A 19178-nucleotide genomic window follows, 5' to 3' on the forward strand; every position below is an offset into this window, starting at 1 on the left:
TGAATCCAATGGGGGCCAGTTTGCTCACCAAATGCTGCGGGATGATGGTGTTGAATGCTGAGCTGAAGTCCAGAAACAACATCCGCACGTGTGTGTCCTTTCCTTCCAGATGTTCTAAGCTCTGGTGCAGCGCAGAGGAGATGGCGTCCTCTGTGGAGTGGTTAGGGCGATAAGAGAACTGGTACAGGTCGATAGTGGGGGGAAGTCTGGAGACAATATATTCCTTTACCAGCCTCTCGAAGCACTTCATTATGATGGGGGTGAGTGCCACGGGGCGATAATCATTGAGGGAGGAGGTTGTGGGTTTTTTAGGCACTGGAATGATTGTGGCCGTCTTAAAACATGATGGTACCACAGCCTGGGTCAGCGAGATGTTGAAGATGTCTGTGAGAACCCCCGCCAGCTGGTCTGCACATCCCTTAAGCACCTTGCCCGGAATGTCATCAGGTCCCGGTGCTTTCCGGGGGTTCACTCTCCTCAGGTTTTCCGGACATCCGCTGTGTCCAGGTTGAGCGGCTGCTCATCAGGGCGAGGGATAGATTTTCTCACCGGAGTGGTGTTAAGTGCCTCAAACCTCGCAAAGTAGTTGTTTAGGTCATTTAGGAAGCTGATACTGTTGTCACAGGGACAGGGGGGCAGCTTTATAGTCCGTGATGACCTGTATGCCCTGCCACATTCGTCTAGTGTTCGTGGGGTTCTCGAAGAAGTCCTGCACTTTCTGACTGTGAACACGCTTTGCAACCTTAATGGCACGGTTCAGGTTAGCTCTGGCTGTTTTTAATGCTACCATGTTGCCAGACTTAAACGCCTTGTTCCGAGCCTTCAGCATTGCACGTACCTCACTGTTCATCCAGGGTTTCTCATTGGCCCGTGTGGGGATGTTCTTGATCACACTAACATCCTCCATGCACTTCTGAATGTATGCGGACACAGAATCTGCAGACTCCTCCACACATGTGTTATGATTATCGGTGGCGGCTGCCTTGAACATGTCCCGGTCTGTGGTTTCGAAGCAGTCTTGTAATGCTGACATTGCTCCCTCTGGCCAGGTCCTCACCTGCTTCACTGTAGCTTGCTTCCTGATCAGCAGGGGCTTGTATGCAGGAATTAGCATCACAGACAGATGATCTGAGGAGCCGAGGTGGGGGCGTGGTGCAGCTTTAAACGCGTCTTTAATATTGCTGAACACCATGTCCAATGTGCTTCCCCCCCTGGTTGCAAAATCCACATATTGATGAAAATGAGGGAACACAGTTTTCATGTTAGCTTGGTTAAAATCCCCTGCACACTACTGTGAAGATCATAGCACTGAATTCCCGGGGTAAATAAAATGGCCTGCATTTTATAGTTAATATTTCTACATCGTGAGAGCAGTGACATGAGACTATCTTCCCATTGTTGCACCAGTTGTTATTGATGTATATACAAACACCACTGCCTCGGGATTTACCAGTAAGAGTTCTGCTCCTGTCCGACCGAAACATAGTTAGCCCCTCGATGCTAACTGCCTCGTCCGGAACGGCTGGTTTCAGCCACGTTTCTGTAAGAAATATGGCGCAGCAGTCTCTCATCTCGCGTCTTGCATATAAATCCAGCTTCAGGTAGTCCAGTTTGTTCTCCAGGGAGCGGACATTTGAAAGCAGGATGGAAGGAAGTGGCGTTCTGTGAGGATTAGCCTCTAGCTTTGTTGTTAGCCCCGCTCGGCATCCCCGCTTCTGCTTCCGATCACACAGCTTACATCTCCTCTGTCGACGGTCTCCGCTGGTACTAGGCTCCGCTGCTTCACAGGCCGCTAGATGTAGCCGGCATCGTATTCGGATGCTAGCGAGGATGTCCAACATATACGCATCTTTCAGTCCAATACAACCCGATCTATCCACATCCAAAATTGTCTGGTGGTCGTACGTTACCATGGAGTGTCCACGCTGGAAGCCAGCCATGAAATTCACAGAATTTACCGGTATATTTGCCAAAATGTTCTATTACTACCATGAGCCTCTGCAGCCGCAGCCGAGCAGGGCGCTGCCATCTTGAGTACTTTATATAGTACTGTATATAATTAAGCACGGTGGAAGAGGGGTTAGTGCATCTGCCTCACAATACGAAGGTCCTGAGTAGTCTTGGGTTCAATCCCAGGCTCGGGATCTTTCTGTGTGGAGTTTGTATGTTCTCCCCGTGACTGCGTGGGTTCCCTCCGGGTACTCCGGCTTCCTCCCACTTCCAAAAACATGCACCTGGGGATAAGTTGATTGGCAACACTAAATTGGCCCTAGTGTGTGAATGTGAGTGTGAATGTTGTCTGTCTATTTGTGTTGGCCCTGCGATGAGGTGGCGACTTGTCCAGGGTGTACACCGCCTTCCGCCCGATTGTAGCTGAGATAGGCTCCAGCGCCCCCCGCGACCCCAAAAGGGAATAAGCGGTAGAAAATGGATGGATGGATGGATGGATGTATATAATTAGTACTGTGTATATGTAGTACTGTATAAATGTAGTACTGTGTTTATGTAGTTCTGTATATAAGTAGTACTGTGTTTATGTACTCTGCTGACTTCAAGTGAGGAAGTCGTAGGGCGTTGGAAAGAGCACTTTGAGGAACTCCTGAACCCAACTACATCAGACACACCCTCCCTGACAGGAGCAGAGCCTGAGGATGATGGGGGATTGACGTTGATCTCTCGGAGTGATGTCACTGAGGTAGTTAGACAACTCCACAGTGGCAAAACTCCGGGGGTTGACGAGATCCGTCCAGAAATGCTGAAGGCTCTGGGGGTTGAGGGGCTGGCTTGGTTGATACGCCTTTTCAACATTGCGTGGAAGTCTGGGACAGTGCCGAGAGAGTGGCAGACTGGGTGGGGGTTCCCCTATTCAAAGAGGGGGACCAGAGGGTGTGTGCTAATTACAGGGGTATCACACTACTCGGAGGCGGGGGCGTGGTTGAGGGGGGGGGGGGGGGGGGGCGTGTTTGAGGTGGGGGGGGGGGTTGAGGTGGGCGGGGTTTGGTGGTAGTGGGGGTGTACATTGTAGCGTCCTGGAAGAGTTAGTGCTGCAAAGTGTTCTGGGTATTTGTTCTGTTGTGTTTATGTCGTGTTACGGTGCGGATGTTCTCCCGAAATGTGTTTGTCATTCTTGTTTGGTGTGGGTTCACAGTGTGGCGCATATTTGTAACAGTGTTGAAGTTGTTTATACGGCCACCCTCAGTGTGACCTGTATGGCTGGTAATCAAGTATGCCTTGCTTTCAATAGTGTGTGTGTAAAGGCCGCATATATGATGTGACTATGCCGGCACGCTGTTTGTATGGAGGAAAAGCGGACGTGACGACAGGTTGTAGAGGACGTTAAAGGCAGTGCCTTTAAAGCACGCCCCCAAAATTGTTAACCGGGTGGAAATCGGGAGAAATTCGGGAGAATGGTTGCCCCGGGAGATTTTCGGGAGGGGCACTGAAATTCGGGAGTCTCCTGGGAAAATCGTGAGGGTTGGCAAGTATGGCTTGACACTTAGCATCAAAGGTTGGAATTGGGGGTTAAATCACCAAAAATTATTCCCGGGCGTGGCCACCGCTGTTGCTCACTGCTCCCCTCACCTCCCAGGGGGTGATCAAGGGTGATGGGTCAAATGCAGAGAATAATTTCGCCACACCAAGTGTGTGTGTGACAATCATTGGTACTTTAACAAGCGGCCGAAATGAGTTTCCTCAGAAGGGTGGCTGGCATCTCCCTTAGAAGTTCAGTCACCCGAGAGAGACTCGGAGTAGAGCCGCTGCTCCTTCGCTTGGAAAGGAGCCAGCTTAGGTGGTTCGGGCATCTGGTGCGGATGCCTCACCAGCGCCTCCCTAGGGAGGTCCTCCTTGCACGTCCCACTGGGAGGAGACCCGGGGGAAGGCTAAGGACCAAATGGGGGGATTACATCTCCTCTCTGGCCTGGGAACACTTCGGGATTCCCCAGGAGGAAGTTGTTGAGATGTTGCTCTGGAGAGGGAAGTCTGGGGGTCCCTGCTGGAGCTGTTGCCCCCGCGACCCCATTCCGGATAAGCGGTTGAAGATGGATGAATGGATGTGTATATGTAGTACTGTATATAAGTAGTGCTGTGTTTATGTAGTACTGATGTGTCATGTTGTGTTCAGGTGATGATGATGATGATGATAAAGAAGAAGAGAAGAAGGTTCCTTCCAGTCTGGACCATGTTCTTCACTTCCTGACTATCTTCTGGAAGCTTCTGTTTGCCTTAGTCCCGCCCACAGACTACGGCAGGGGCTGGCCCTGCTTCCTGGTGTCCATCATCATCATCGGGGTGTTGACCGCCTTCATCGGGGACCTGGCCTCTCACTTTGGCTGCACCGTGGGCCTCAAGGACTCTGTCACCGCCGTGGTCTTTGTCGCCTTGGGCACCTCCGTACCAGGTTAGTACCTGCTTGCCACCAGGCTAGTACCAGGTTAGTACCTGCTTGCCACCAGGCTCGTACCAGGTTAGTACCTGCTTGCCACCAGGCTAGTACCAGGCTGTCACCAGGTTAGTACCTGCTTAGCTCCAGGCTAGTACCAGGCAGGCACCAGGTTAGTACCTGCTTAGCACCAGGCTAGTACCAGGCTGGCACCAGGTTAATACCTGCGTACCACCAGGCTAGTACCAGCTTACCACTAGGCAGACACTAGACTAGTACCAGGCTAGCACCAGGCTGGCACTAGGAAAATACCAGACTAGTGCCAGGCTAGTACCAGGCTGGCACTAGGCAGATACCAGACTAGTGCCAGGCTAGTACCAGGCTGGCACTAGGCAGATACCATGCTAGTGCCAGGCTGGTACCAGGCTAGTACCAGACCGGCACTAGGTAGATAACAGGCTAGTACCAGGTTAGTACCAGGCTGGCACTAGGAAGAAACCAGGCTAGTACTAGGCTCGTAACAGGCTGGCACTAGGCAGATACCAGGCTAGTGCTAGGCTAGTACCAGGCCGGCACTAGGCAGATAACAGGCTAGTACCAAGTTAGTACCAGGCTGGCACTAGGCATAAACCAGGCTAGTACCAGGCTAGTAACAGGCTGGCACTAGGCAGATACCAGGCTAGTGCTAGGCTAGTACCAGGCCAGTACCAGGTTGGCATTAGGCAGATACCAGGCTAGTACCAGGATAGTACCAGGCTGGCACTAGGCAGATACCAGGCTAGTGCTAGGCTGGCACTAGGCAGATACCAGGCTGGCACCAGGCCAGCAGCAAGCCGGGAGCCTGTCACTTTACACCTTGCGGTGTTTCCACCAGACACCTTTGCCAGCAAGACGTCGGCCTGCCAAGACCAGTACGCCGACGCCTCCATCGGCAACGTGACAGGAAGTAACGCCGTCAACGTGTTCCTGGGCATCGGTGTGGCCTGGTCCATTGCTGCCGTCTACCATTACTCCCAGAACCAGGAGTTCAAGGTGGACCCGGGAACGCTGGCTTTCTCCGTCACGCTTTTCACCATCTTCGCCTTCATCTGCATCGCCGTCCTCCTCTACCGGCGCCGAGCCGGGATCGGCGGAGAACTGGGCGGGCCGCGGGTGCCCAAGATGTTGACCACGGCTTTGTTCTTCAGTCTGTGGTTGATGTACATCATCTTGTCCTCGCTGGAGGCCTACTGTCACATCCAAGGCTTCTAGTCTGCTCCAACAGGGATGCCCAGCTCTTGGTCACATGACCAAACCCCGCCCCCATGGGAACATGTTTGGATATTAGCATTAGCATTAGCACACGCTAGCACACGTCTGTTTTGGAATTTTTACTGTTCAATAAAGAAACGTATTCAGTTTTTGAAAACATATTATTGACATGTTATTACGTTGTCCGGGGGCGTCTATGTCCCTGGTAGGTCTCCCATGACAAACAGGTCCTAGATGAGGGACCAGACGAAGACCAGCTCAAAGACTTCTTTGAAGAAGAAAAAACAGTCTGCTTTTTCTGCCATTTTCAGGTTTTGAGAGTTCTCCTACAACTACAGGACCAGTATTGTGCTGCTGAAGCAAGACCGTTTAAAAAAAAATTTTGTAAACAGAATCAGAAGTACTTTATAAATCCCCGAGGGGAAATTACAATTTTCAGCACAATCCCATTCAAGATCAGACAAACATTACAGGGAGACAGAACAGGATCGCTGACAGATCTGACAACTTCCGGCGCCCCTTACAAAAAAGGTGAGAAACAGGTAAACAATGGGGGAAGGTGGGGGTGGGGGGGAGCAAAACCAAATAAATAAAAAAATCTGTCTAAGCCTGGGCCCCTGGAGAGGGGGTCCAGACTGAGGCCAAGGGTCCCCCCCTTACGACATTTTAGTGAAGAAAAGTTTTTTTTAAATATGTATTTTTTGTCGTTTTCGGGTTTTGTCGGGACTCCTGATGAGGTTTTGAGACATCTCCTACAACTACAGCACCAGTATTGTGCTGTTGAAGCAAGACCATTTTTTGATTATTTTTTTTTTTTGTGTGTAGGGGTCCTCCCTTACGACGTTTTAGCGAAAAAAAGTTTTCGAAAAATATACAATTTCTGCCATTTCCAGGTTTTGTCGGGGCTCCTGATGAGGTTTTGAGACATCTCCTACACCTACAGGACCAGTATTGTGCTGCTGAAGCAAGACTGTTTTTATTTTTATTTTGTGTGTGTAAGGATCCCCCCTTACAACATTTTAGCAAAAAAACTGTTTTTGAAAAATATAAAATTTCTGCCATTTTCGGGTTTTGTCGAGACGCCTGATGAGGTTTTGAGACATCTACTACAACGACAGAACCAGTATTGTGCTGATGAAGCAAATCTGTTTCTTTTTATTTTTGTGTAAGTGTCTTACGACATTTTAGCGATAAAAGCGTTTTCAGAAAAAAAAAAAATTCTGCCATTTTCATGTTTTGTCGGGGCTCTTGATGAGGTTTTGAGACATCTCCTACAACTAGAGGACCAGTATTGTGCTGTTGAAGCAAGACCGTTTTTTTGAATTTTTTTGTAAGGTTCTCCCTTACGACATTTTAGCGGAAAAAAGTTTGCGAAAAATATAAATTTTCTGCCATTTTCGGGTTTTGTCGGGACTCTTGATGAGTTGAAACAAGACCGTTTTTTTTTATTTTTGGAATTTAAAAAACAGTCTTGCTTCAACAGCACAATACTGGTCGGAAATGTCTCAAAACCTTGTCAGGAGTCCTGACAAAACCCGAAAATGGCAGAAAATGAACAAAAGACAGCTACCACACTGCAAAAATTGCAATCTAAGTAAGATGAAATATCTCAAATAAGGGTGATATTTGCTTATTTTCTGTCCGATAAGATAATTTTTCTCACTAAGCAGATTTTATGTTAGTGTTTTACTTGTTTTAAGTGTTTTGGTCCTAAATGATCTCAGTAAGATATTACAGCTTGTTGCTGAGATTTGATGACCTATATTGAGTAAAACATGCTTGAAACTAGAATATCAAGTGTTGCAAAGCTGTGTCATCAACACTCACAAGTATAAAACTACTTTTTTAAGTAATAATTTCTTATTTTAAGCATGAACAAAAAAAATCATGACTTTGACACAATTGTGTCTCATAATTAAAACAGATGACAGCCAAATGGACTTTGCTGTTTTATTTTCAATGAAACAATAGAAAACACGTACTCATATAGTAGTACAGTTGGCACAGTACAGTAAACTGACAGTTAATATTTAAACATTTAACATTTCTAACAATTTTGAACAGAAATAGTTCATGCACATTCAGATAAATTCCTCAAAATTACAATTAAAAAAAATTTGTCCGGGGGCCGGGCTGTATATATGCGCACTAATTGACTGAAAGAGCATGCACTTGGTGCGATGATGTCATGTTATCCATGGAAAATTTTTTAGACAATATGATTTGCCTGAGGAGACCCCGAGAGTAACAAGCGCTTGTCTTGTTGTCTTTCCATTAAGAACAATAAATGAGTTTTTAGTATAAGTTTGCTGGTTTCAAGAAATGTAATGCCGAGCACATATCATTATGTCAAGATAATGGCACTAGCATTTACTTCAAATGTTTCAACATATTGAGCAAAAAGGTCTCTTTTTTTTTTTTTATACCAAGAAAAGTGCAGCACGGTGGAACAGGGGTTAGTGCATGTGCCTCACAATACGAAGGTCCTGAGTTTGCATGTTCTCCCCGTGACTGCGTGGGTTCCCTCCGGGTACTCCGGCTTCCTCCCACCTCCAAAGACATGCACCTGGGGATAGGCCCCTCCCACCTCCAAAGACATGCACCTGGGGATAGGCCCCTCCCACCTCCAAAGACATGCACCTGGGGATAGGCCCCTCCCACCTCCAAAGACATGCACCTGGGAATATGCCCCTCCCACCTCCAAAGACATACACCTGGGGATAGGCCCCTCCCACCTCCAAAGACATGCACCTGGGGATAGGCCCCTCCCACCTCCAAAGACATGCACTTGGGGGTAGGCCCCTCCCACCTCCAAAGACATGCACCTGGGGATAGGTCCCTCCCACCTCCAAAGACATGCACCTGGGGATAGGTTGATTGGCAACACTAAATGGTCCCTAGTGTGTGAATGTTGTCTATCTGTGTTGGCCCTGTGATGAGGTGGCGACTTGTCCAGGGTGTACACCGCCTTCCGCCCAAATGCAGCTGAGATAGGCTCCAACACCCCCCGCAACCCCAAAAGGGACAAGCGGTAGAGAATGGATGGATGGAAAGTGCATTGAAAATGAACTTTTATTAGTAGATTTCACAGTACAGTACATATTCCGTACAATTGACCACTCAATGGTAACACCCCAATAAGTGTTTCAACTTGTTTAAGTCGGGGTCCACTTAAATTGATTCATGATACAAATATATACTATCATAATACAGTCATCACACAAGATAATCATCACAGTATATAAATTGAATTATTTACATTATTTACAATCCGGGGTGTGGGATATGGAGGAGTGGGGGTTAAGTTTGGTTGGTATCATCACTTCAGTCATCAACAATTGCATCATCAGAGAAATGGATATTGAAACAGTGTAGGTCTGACTTGGTAGGATATGTACAGCAAGTAGTGGACATAGAGAGAGAGATCAGAAATTATAAGAAAAAGTGACTACATTTGATTATTTACATTTGATTATTTACAATCCGAAGAGGTATGATGAGGAAGGGAGGGTGTTAGTTTAGGGTTGAAGTTGCCTGGAGGTGTTCTTTTAGTGCGGTTTTGAAGGAGGATAGAGATGCCCTTTCTTTTACACCTGTTGGGAGTGCATTCCACATTGATGTGGCATAGAAGGAGAATGAGTTAAGACCTTTGTTAGATCGGAATCTGGGTTTAACGTGGTTAGTGGAGCTCCCCCTGGTGTTGTGGTTATGGCGGTCATTTACGTTAAGGAAGTAGTTTGACATGTACTTCGGTATCAGGGAGGTGTAACGGATTTTATAGACTAGGCTCAGTGCAAGTTGTTTTACTCTGTCCTCCACCCTGAGCCAACCCACTTTGGAGAAGTGGGTAGGAGTGAGGTGGGATCTGGGGTGGAGGTCTAGAAGTAATCTGACTAGCTTGTTCTGGGATGTTTGGAGTCTAGATTTGAGGGTTTTGGAGGTGCTAGGGTACCAGGAGGTGCATGCGTAATGGAAAAAGGGTTGAACGAGAGTTCCCGCCAGAATCTTCATGGTGCTTTTGTTGACCAGAGAGGAGATTCTATAGAGAAATCTCCTTTGTTCGTTGGTTGACCTTTCTGATTACCTTGGTTGCCGTTTTATCACAGGAAAGGTTAGCCTCTAGAATGGAACCTAGGTAGGTAACCTCATCCTTCCTGGTGATAACAATGTCACCCACTTTTATAGTGAAGTCATTGACTTTCTTAAGGTTGATGTGGTACCCAATCAGGATGGATTTTGTTTTACCCAAGTGTATGGATAGCTTGTTGTCAGCGAGCCAGGTGCAAGTTCTACAGAGTTCAGCACTGAGGATTTTTTCCACCTGTGACTTGTCCTTGTCTGATACCAGCAGGGCCGAGTCATCCGCAAACAAGAACAATTCACAGTCGCATGCTGATGACAAGTCGTTTATGTATACAAGGAACAGTAAAGGCCCTAATATACTGCCTTGGGGGACTCCACAGCTCACTGAGAGGGGGGGGACACGGTGCCGTTCACCTCTACCACCTGTTCCCTCCCCTCCAAGTAAGATTGCATCCAGCTCCATGAGGTTTTGTCAAATCCGATTGCTCTGAGCTTATCCAACAGTATAGCGTGGTCAACGCTGTCAAAGGCCTTCTGAAGGTCCAGCATGACCATGCCCACGTCCACCTCATGTTTGATGTGGTCGCTCAGATAGAGAAGGCATGTGTCAGTGGAGTGGTTAGTTCTGAAGTCAGATAGAGAAGGCATGTGTCAGTGGAGTGGTTAGTTCTGAAGTCAGATAGAGAAGGCATGTGTCAGTGGAGTGGTTAGTTCTGAAGTCAGATAGAGAAGGCATGTGTCAGTGGAGTGGTTAGTTCTGAAGTCAGATAGAGAAGGCATGTGTCAGTGGAGTGGTTAGTTCTGAAGTCAGATAGAGAAGGCATGTGTCAGTGGAGTGGTTAGTTCTGAAGTCAGATAGAGAAGGCATGTGTCAGTGGAGTGGTTAGTTCTGAAACCGGATTGGAGTTTGTACATGAGTTTATTTGTGGCAAGGTAACTATCGACCTGTTCATAAACTATTTTCTCCATTATTTTCGAAATGGAACTGAGAATAGAAACAGGTCGGTAGTTGCCAGGTTCCAATTTGCTTCCTTTTTTAAAGAGGGGAGTTACTCTTGCTATCTTCAAATCTTTTGGTACTTGGCCTTGTGTAATTGATAGGTTTATTATGTGCGTGATGATCGGGGCAATGGTGGTGCATTTGTTATTAGGGAGAATATACTTATTTTAAGGTATTTTTGGGTTCATTGAGGTTAGCTAATTAGGGACCGCAATGTCCCATTAGGACAGAGGACCCTATTGTAATTGTAAGGTTTTATAATTATTATTCCGCCGCCTCTTTGAGCTGTAATTTAACCCCCTTAACATGCTTCAAAACTCACATCAGGACTGGCAAAAATTGCGATCTAATCAAAAAACCTAGCCCCAAAACTCAAAATTGCGCTCTAGCGCCTCCTAGCAAGAAAACACAGACAAACCGCCTGTAACTTCCACTAGAAATGTCATAGAGACATGAAACAAAAACCTCTATGTAGGTCTCACTTAGACCTAGATTTCATACACTGACACCTTTCAGTAAAAAGCAACAGGAAGTTTGCAATTCCCCTTTCAAAACAAAAGTTTTGTAAAAACAGTCACTTTTGCCTCTTTGAGCTGTAATTTGACCCCCTTAACATGCTTCAAAACTCACCAAACTGGACACACACATCAGGACTGGCAAAAATTGCGATTTAATAAAAAAAAAAAACAGCCCCAAAACTCAAAATTGCACTCAAGCGCCCCCTAGGAAGAAAACACAGACAAAACCGCCTGTAACTCCCACTAGAAATGTCATAGAGACATGAAACAAAAACCTCTATGTAGGTCTCACTTAGACCTACATTGCATTCATTGACAACCCCCAAAACAAAAGTTGGGTCAAAACAGTCTTCTTTTTTTTAAACATTATCTCCTCTGAGCGCGTTTGTCGTGTCGGCTTCAAACTAGCACAGGAGAGAGATTGAACCCTTCTGATTAAAAGTTGACGAAAGATTTTTAATTACTGCTCCGGTTTGGATTTTATGTGTCGTCAAAGTCGGTCCCGTCCATCGCTGCTTGCAGCTTTAATTTGACTTGTTTTGGAAAGTCTTGACAAGCCAAATGTTCTTGTTCTATTGGCAGATAATTTAGCTTAGTTCAAATAAAATACCCCTCATTTTTGTGTTATTTTTTTCTTGTTTTTGAACACTGACTTTTTGCAGTGCATGAGCACCCCCGAACTGTGAACCATCACTGTAGACACTTTTCACCTTTGATCACTTTAACTGCTGCTGTGACCCAAGGTCACCTCCATATTTATACTGTTGACTGTCAATCACAAGGTCACCTCCATATTTATACTGTTGACTGTCAATCACAAGGTCACCTCCATATTCATACTGTTGACTGTCAATCACAAGGTCACCTCCATATTTATACTGTTGACTGTCAATCACAAGGTCACCTCCATATTTATACTGTTGACTGTCAATCACAAGGTCACCTCCATATTTATACTGTTGACTGTCAATCACAAGGTCACCTCCATATTCATACTGTTGACTGTCAATCACAAGGTCACCTCCATATTTATACTGTTGACTGTCAATCACAAGGTCACCTCCATATTTATACTGTTGACTGTCAATCACAAGGTCACCTCCATATTTATACTGTTGACTGTCAATCACAAGGTCACCTCCATATTTATACTGTTGACTGTCAATCACAAGGTCACCTCCATATTTATACTGTTGACTGTCAATCACAAGGTCACCTCCATATTTATACTGTTGACTGTCAATCACAAGGTCACCTCCATATTTATATTGTTGACTGTCAATCACAAGGTCACCTCCATATTCATACTGTTGACTGTCAATCACAAGGTCACCTCCATATTTATACTGTTGACTGTCAATCACAAGGTCACCTCCATATTTATACTGTTGACTGTCAATCACAAGGTCACCTCCATATTTATACTGTTGACTGTCAATCACAAGGTCACCTCCATATTTATACTGTTGACTGTCAATCACAAGGTCACCTCCATATTTATGCTGTTGACTGTCAATCACAAGGTGACCTCCATATTTATACTGTTGACTGTCAATCACAAGGTCACCTCCATATTTATACTGTTGACTGTCAATCACAAGGTCACCTCCATATTCATACTGTTGACTGTCAATCACAAGGTCACCTCCATATTCATACTGTTGACTGTCAATCACAAGGTCACCTCCATATTTATACCGTTGACTGTCAATCACAAGGTCACCTCCATATTTATACTGTTGACTGTCAATCACAAGGTCACCTCCATATTTATACTGTTGACTGTCAATCACAAGGTCACCTCCATATTTATACTGTTGACTGTCAATCACAAGGTCACCTCCATATTTATACTGTTGACTGTCAATCAGAAGGTCACCTCCATATTTATACTGTTGACTGTCAATCACAAGGTCACCTCCATATTTATACTGTTGACTGTCAATCACAAGGTCACCTCCATATTTATACTGTTGACTGTCAATCACAAGGTCACCTCCATATTTATACTGTTGACTGTCAATCACAAGGTCACCTCCATATTTATACTGTTGACTGTCAATCACAAGGTCACCTCCATATTTATACTGTTGACTGTCAATCACAAGGTCACCTCCATATTTATACTGTTGACTGTCAATCACAAGGTCACCTCCATATTTATACTGTTGACTGTCAATCACAAGGTCACCTCCATATTTATACTGTTGACTGTCAATCACAAGGTCACCTCCATATTCATACTGTTGACTGTCAATCACAAGGTCACCTCCATATTTATACTGTTGACTGTCAATCACAAGGTCACCTCCATATTTATACTGTTGACTGTCAATCACAAGGTCACCTCCATATTTATACTGTTGACTGTCAATCACAAGGTCACCTCCATATTCATACTGTTGACTGTCAATCACAAGGTCACCTCCATATTTATACTGTTGACTGTCAATCACAAGGTCACCTCCATATTTATACTGTTGACTGTCAATCACAAGGTCACCTCCATATTTATACTGTTGACTGTCAATCACAAGGTCACCTCCATATTTATACTGTTGACTGTCAATCACAAGGTCACCTCCATATTTATACTGTTGACTGTCAATCACAAGGTCACCTCCATATTTATACTGTTGACTGTCAATCACAAGGTCACCTCCATATTTATATTGTTGACTGTCAATCACAAGGTCACCTCCATATTCATACTGTTGACTGTCAATCACAAGGTCACCTCCATATTTATACTGTTGACTGTCAATCACAAGGTCACCTCCATATTTATACTGTTGACTGTCAATCACAAGGTCACCTCCATATTTATACTGTTGACTGTCAATCACAAGGTCACCTCCATATTTATACTGTTGACTGTCAATCACAAGGTCACCTCCATATTTATGCTGTTGACTGTCAATCACAAGGTGACCTCCATATTTATACTGTTGACTGTCAATCACAAGGTCACCTCCATATTTATACTGTTGACTGTCAATCACAAGGTCACCTCCATATTCATACTGTTGACTGTCAATCACAAGGTCACCTCCATATTCATACTGTTGACTGTCAATCACAAGGTCACCTCCATATTTATACCGTTGACTGTCAATCACAAGGTCACCTCCATATTTATACTGTTGACTGTCAATCACAAGGTCACCTCCATATTTATACTGTTGACTGTCAATCACAAGGTCACCTCCATATTTATACTGTTGACTGTCAATCACAAGGTCACCTCCATATTTATACTGTTGACTGTCAATCAGAAGGTCACCTCCATATTTATACTGTTGACTGTCAATCACAAGGTCACCTCCATATTTATACTGTTGACTGTCAATCACAAGGTCACCTCCATATTTATACTGTTGACTGTCAATCACAAGGTCACCTCCATATTTATACTGTTGACTGTCAATCACAAGGTCACCTCCATATTTATACTGTTGACTGTCAATCACAAGGTCACCTCCATATTTATACTGTTGACTGTCAATCACAAGGTCACCTCCATATTTATACTGTTGACTGTCAATCACAAGGTCACCTCCATATTTATACTGTTGACTGTCAATCACAAGGTCACCTCCATATTTATACTGTTGACTGTCAATCACAAGGTCATTTCCATATTTATACTGCTGACTGTCAATCACAAGGTCACCTCCATATTTATACTGTTGACTGTCAATCACAAGGTCACCTCCATATTTATACTGTTGACTGTCAATCACAAGGTCACCTCCATATTTATGCTGTTGACTGTCAATCACAAGGTGACCTCCATATTTATACTGTTGACTGTCAATCACAAGGTCACCTCCATATTTATACTGTTGACTGTCAATCACAAGGTCACCTCCATATTCATACTGTTGACTGTCAATCACAAGGTCACCTCCATATTTATACTGTTGACTGTCAATCACAAGGTCACCTCCATATTTATGCTGTTGACTGTCAATCACAAGGTGACCTCCATATTTATACTGTTGACTGTCAATCACAAGGTCACCTCCATATTTATACCGTTGACTGTCAATCACAAGGTCACCTCCATATTTATACTGTTGACTGTCAATCACAAGGTCACCTCCATATTTATACTGTTGACTGTCAATCACAAGGTCACCTCCATATTTATACTGTTGACTGTCAATCACAAGGTCACCTCCATATTTATACCGTTGACTGTGAATCACAAGGTCACCTCCATATTTATACTGTTGACTGTCAATCACAAGGTCACTTCCATTTTTATACCGTTGATGTTAAGGTTTGCAGAGGAGGTGACGGCAACAGACACTAGATGACAGTAATGTTCAATGATTTATTATATATAGTAATATATATAATAAACAACACTAAATATATGAACTAAGGAAATGGAGTGTGGCAAAAATCCAAGAGTGTGTATGGTGTACGACTATGTGTAGTATTTAACTGAGGTGTGCGTTACCAAGTGTTGAACGAGAGATGAGGAAGTCCAGGGGAAGAGGGGAATCCGTGTCCAAGCGGGAGGTCGAGATCCAAGGAGCAGTCCGAGAAGCAGGGGAACGACGACGAGAAATGACGAGACACACAGCAACGTCAAAACACGGGAACGGAGGTCTGCAGTAGGATGATATAACAATGAAACACGGAAGGGAAAACAGACAGAGAGAACAGTATTGCATCAAGCAGGATGATAGCTTACTATACGCCAACAGATGATTATATTCCGGCGCCGGCATGCCAAAAAGTCCAGGCTTATGAAGGCAGCTCCTTCATTCCAGGCAAGTGTGATGATTGCCGGCAAGTGATTGCAGCTGGCGGCAGCTGCAGGGCGGAGACGTGCGCGGCGCATCCCTGGATGTGCGCCACAGTCGTGGGCGTGTCCCGCGGTGTGAAGCGCAGAGCGCAATGATGAGGGCGCATTCCAATGCACCCTGGCCGTGACAGTTGACTGTCAATCACAAGGTCACCTCCATATTTATACTGTTGACTGTCAATCACAAGGTCACCTCCATATTTATACTGTTGACTGTCAATCACAAGGTCACCTCCACATTTATACTGCTGACTGTCAATCACAAGGTCACCTCCATATTTATACTGTTGACTGTCAATCACAAGGTCACCTCCATATTTATACTGTTGACTGTCAATCACAAGGTCACCTCCATATTTATACTGCTGACTGTCAATCACAAGGTCACCTCCATATTTATACTGTTGACTGTCAATCACAAGGTCACCTCCATATTTATACTGTTGACTGTCAATCACAAGGTCACCTCCATATTTATACTGTTGACTGTCAATCACAAGGTCACCTCCATATTTATACTGCTGACTGTCAATCACAAGGTCACCTCCATATTTATACTGTTGACTGTCAATCACAAGGTCACCTCCATATTTATACTGTTGACTGTCAATCACAAGGTCACCTCCATATGTATACTGTTGACTGTCAATCACAATGTCACCTCCATATTTATACTGTTGACTGTCAATCACAAGGTCACCTCCATATTCATACTGTTGACTGTCAATCACAAGGTCACCTCCATATTTATACTGTTGACTGTCAATCACAAGGTCACCTCCATATTTATACTGTTGACTGTCAATCACAAGGTCACCTCCATATTTATACTGTTGACTGTCAATCACAAGGTCACCTCCATATTTATACTGTTGACTGTCAATCACAAGGTCACCTCCATATTTATACTGCTGACTGTCAATCACAAGGTCACCTCCATATTTATACTGTTGACTGTCAATCAGAAGGTCACCTCCATATTTATACCGTTGACTGTCAATCACAAGGTCACCTCCATATTTATACTGTTGACTGTCAATCACAAGGTCACCTCCACATTTATACTGCTGACTGTCAATCACAAGGTCACCTCCATATTTATACTGTTGACTGTCAATCACAAGGTCACCTCCATATTTATACTGTTGACTGTCAATCACAAGGTCACCTCCATATGTATACTGTTGACTGTCAATCACAATGTCACCTCCATATTAATACTGTTGACTGTCAATCAGAATGTGCAATAATGTTATGTTACTTACTGTGCCTTGTGTATACATTTTTATTTTTATTTTTATTTTAGCTAAGTACCTGTGACTTGTTGAAGGGTGGACTAGCAAAGTAAGATTTTCATTGTACGGCAAACTGTCTGTTTAACTGTGCATATGACAATAAACAATCTTGAATCTGTAGTTGTAGGAGATGTCTCAGAACCTCATCATGAGTCCCAACAAAACCCGTAAATGACAGAAAAGTTATATTTTTTGAAAACTTTTTTTTTGCTAAAATGTCGTAAGACACTTACACAAAAAAATAAATAAACGGATTTGCTTCAGCACACAATACTGGTCCTGTAGTTGTAGGAAATGTCTCAAAACCTCATCAGGAGCCCCGATAAAACATGAAAATGGCAGAAAATTAATTTTTTTCTGAAATTGTTTTTTGCTAAAATGTCGTAAAGGGGGACCCTTACACAAAAATTTTTAAAAACTGACTTGCTTCAACAGCACAATACTGGTGCTGTAGTTGTAGGAGATGTCTCTAAACCTCATCAAGAGTCTCGACAAAACCCGAAAATGGTAGAATTTTTTTTTTTTTTTTCAAACATTTTTTCGCTAAAATGTTGTAAGGGGGGACCCTTACACAAAAATTTAAAAAACGGTCTTGCTTCGAGAGCACAAAACTGATCCTCTCCTTGTAGGAAATGTCTCAAAACCTCATCAAGAGCCCTGACAAAACATGAAAATGGCAGAAAATTAATTTTTTTCTGAAATTGTTTTTTGCTAAAATGTCGTAAAGGGGGACCCTTACACAAAAATTTAAAAAAACTGACTTGCTTCAACAGCACAATACTGGTGCTGTAGTTGTAGGAGATGTCTCTAAACCTCATCAAGAGTCTCGACAAAACCCGAAAATGGTAGAATTTTTATTTTTTTTTTCAAACATTTTTTCGCTAAAATGTTGTAAGGGGGGACCCTTACACAAAAATTTAAAAAACGGTCTTGCTTCGAGAGCACAAAACTGATCCTCTCCTTGTAGGAAATGTCTCAAAACCTCATCAAGAGCCCTGACAAAACATGAAAATGGCAGAAAATTAATTTTTTTCTGAAATTGTTTTTTGCTAAAATGTCGTAAAGGGGGACCCTTACACAAAAATTTAAAAAAACTGACTTGCTTCAACAGCACAATACTGGTGCTGTAGTTGTAGGAGATGTCTCAAAACCTCATCAAGAGTCTCGACAAAACCCGAAAATGGTAGAAATTTTTTTTTTTTTTCAAACATTTTTTCGCTAAAATGTTGTAAGGGTGGACCCTTACACAAAAATTTTAAAAACGGTCTTGCTTCGAGAGCACAAAACTGATCCTCTCCTTGTAGGAAATGTCTCAAAACCTCATCAAGACCCCTGACAAAACCTGAAAATGGCAGAAAATTAATTTTTTCGCTACATGTCGTAAGGGGGGACCCTTACACACACACACACACACACACACACACACACACACACACACACACACACACACACACACACACACACACACACACACAAAAAAAAACGGTCTTGAATCAACAGCACAATACTGGTCCTGTAGTTGTAGGAGATGTCTCAAAACCTCATCAAGAGACTCGACAAAACCCGAAAATGGCAGGAAATGTTTTTGACAAAAAAATTCCGCTTAAATGTCGCAAAAGGGGAACCTTACATAAAGATTTTAAAAAATGGTCTTGCTTTAACAGCACAATACTGGTCCTCTTGTTGTAGGAAATGTTCAAAACCTCGTCAGGAGCCCCGACAAAACATGAAAATGGCAGAAATTTAATTTTTTCCGTAAACAAATGTTCACTAAAATGTGGTAAGAGGGGACCCTTACAAAAAATTAAAAAAAACATCTTGCTTCAGCAGC

General features: G+C 43.9%; 1 protein-coding gene across 5 annotated transcripts in view; it reads left to right on the plus strand.

The window, feature by feature from the left end:
• LOC133624412 (sodium/calcium exchanger 1-like) overlaps positions 1 to 5858 on the plus strand; it is a 61027-nt gene extending 55169 nt beyond the window's left edge. For 3 of the 5 annotated variants that reach the window (XM_061987937.2, XM_061987936.1, XM_061987935.1), the window contains 2 exons: positions 4124 to 4399; positions 5256 to 5858. In XM_061987937.2, coding sequence (XP_061843921.1) covers positions 4124 to 4399; positions 5256 to 5632 — 653 coding nt within the window. In that variant the 3' untranslated portion in view covers positions 5633 to 5858. Of the gene's footprint in view, positions 1 to 4123; positions 4400 to 5255 lie in introns of those variants that run through there. The other 2 variants (XM_061987938.2, XR_012051261.1) reach the window with 2 other exon arrangements.
• The last annotated feature ends 13320 nt before the right edge of the window (positions 5859 to 19178 follow it).

Source organism: Nerophis lumbriciformis, linkage group LG27, assembly GCF_033978685.3.
Source record: "Nerophis lumbriciformis linkage group LG27, RoL_Nlum_v2.1, whole genome shotgun sequence".
In the NCBI taxonomy this organism is placed as follows: Eukaryota; Metazoa; Chordata; class Actinopteri; order Syngnathiformes; family Syngnathidae; genus Nerophis; species Nerophis lumbriciformis.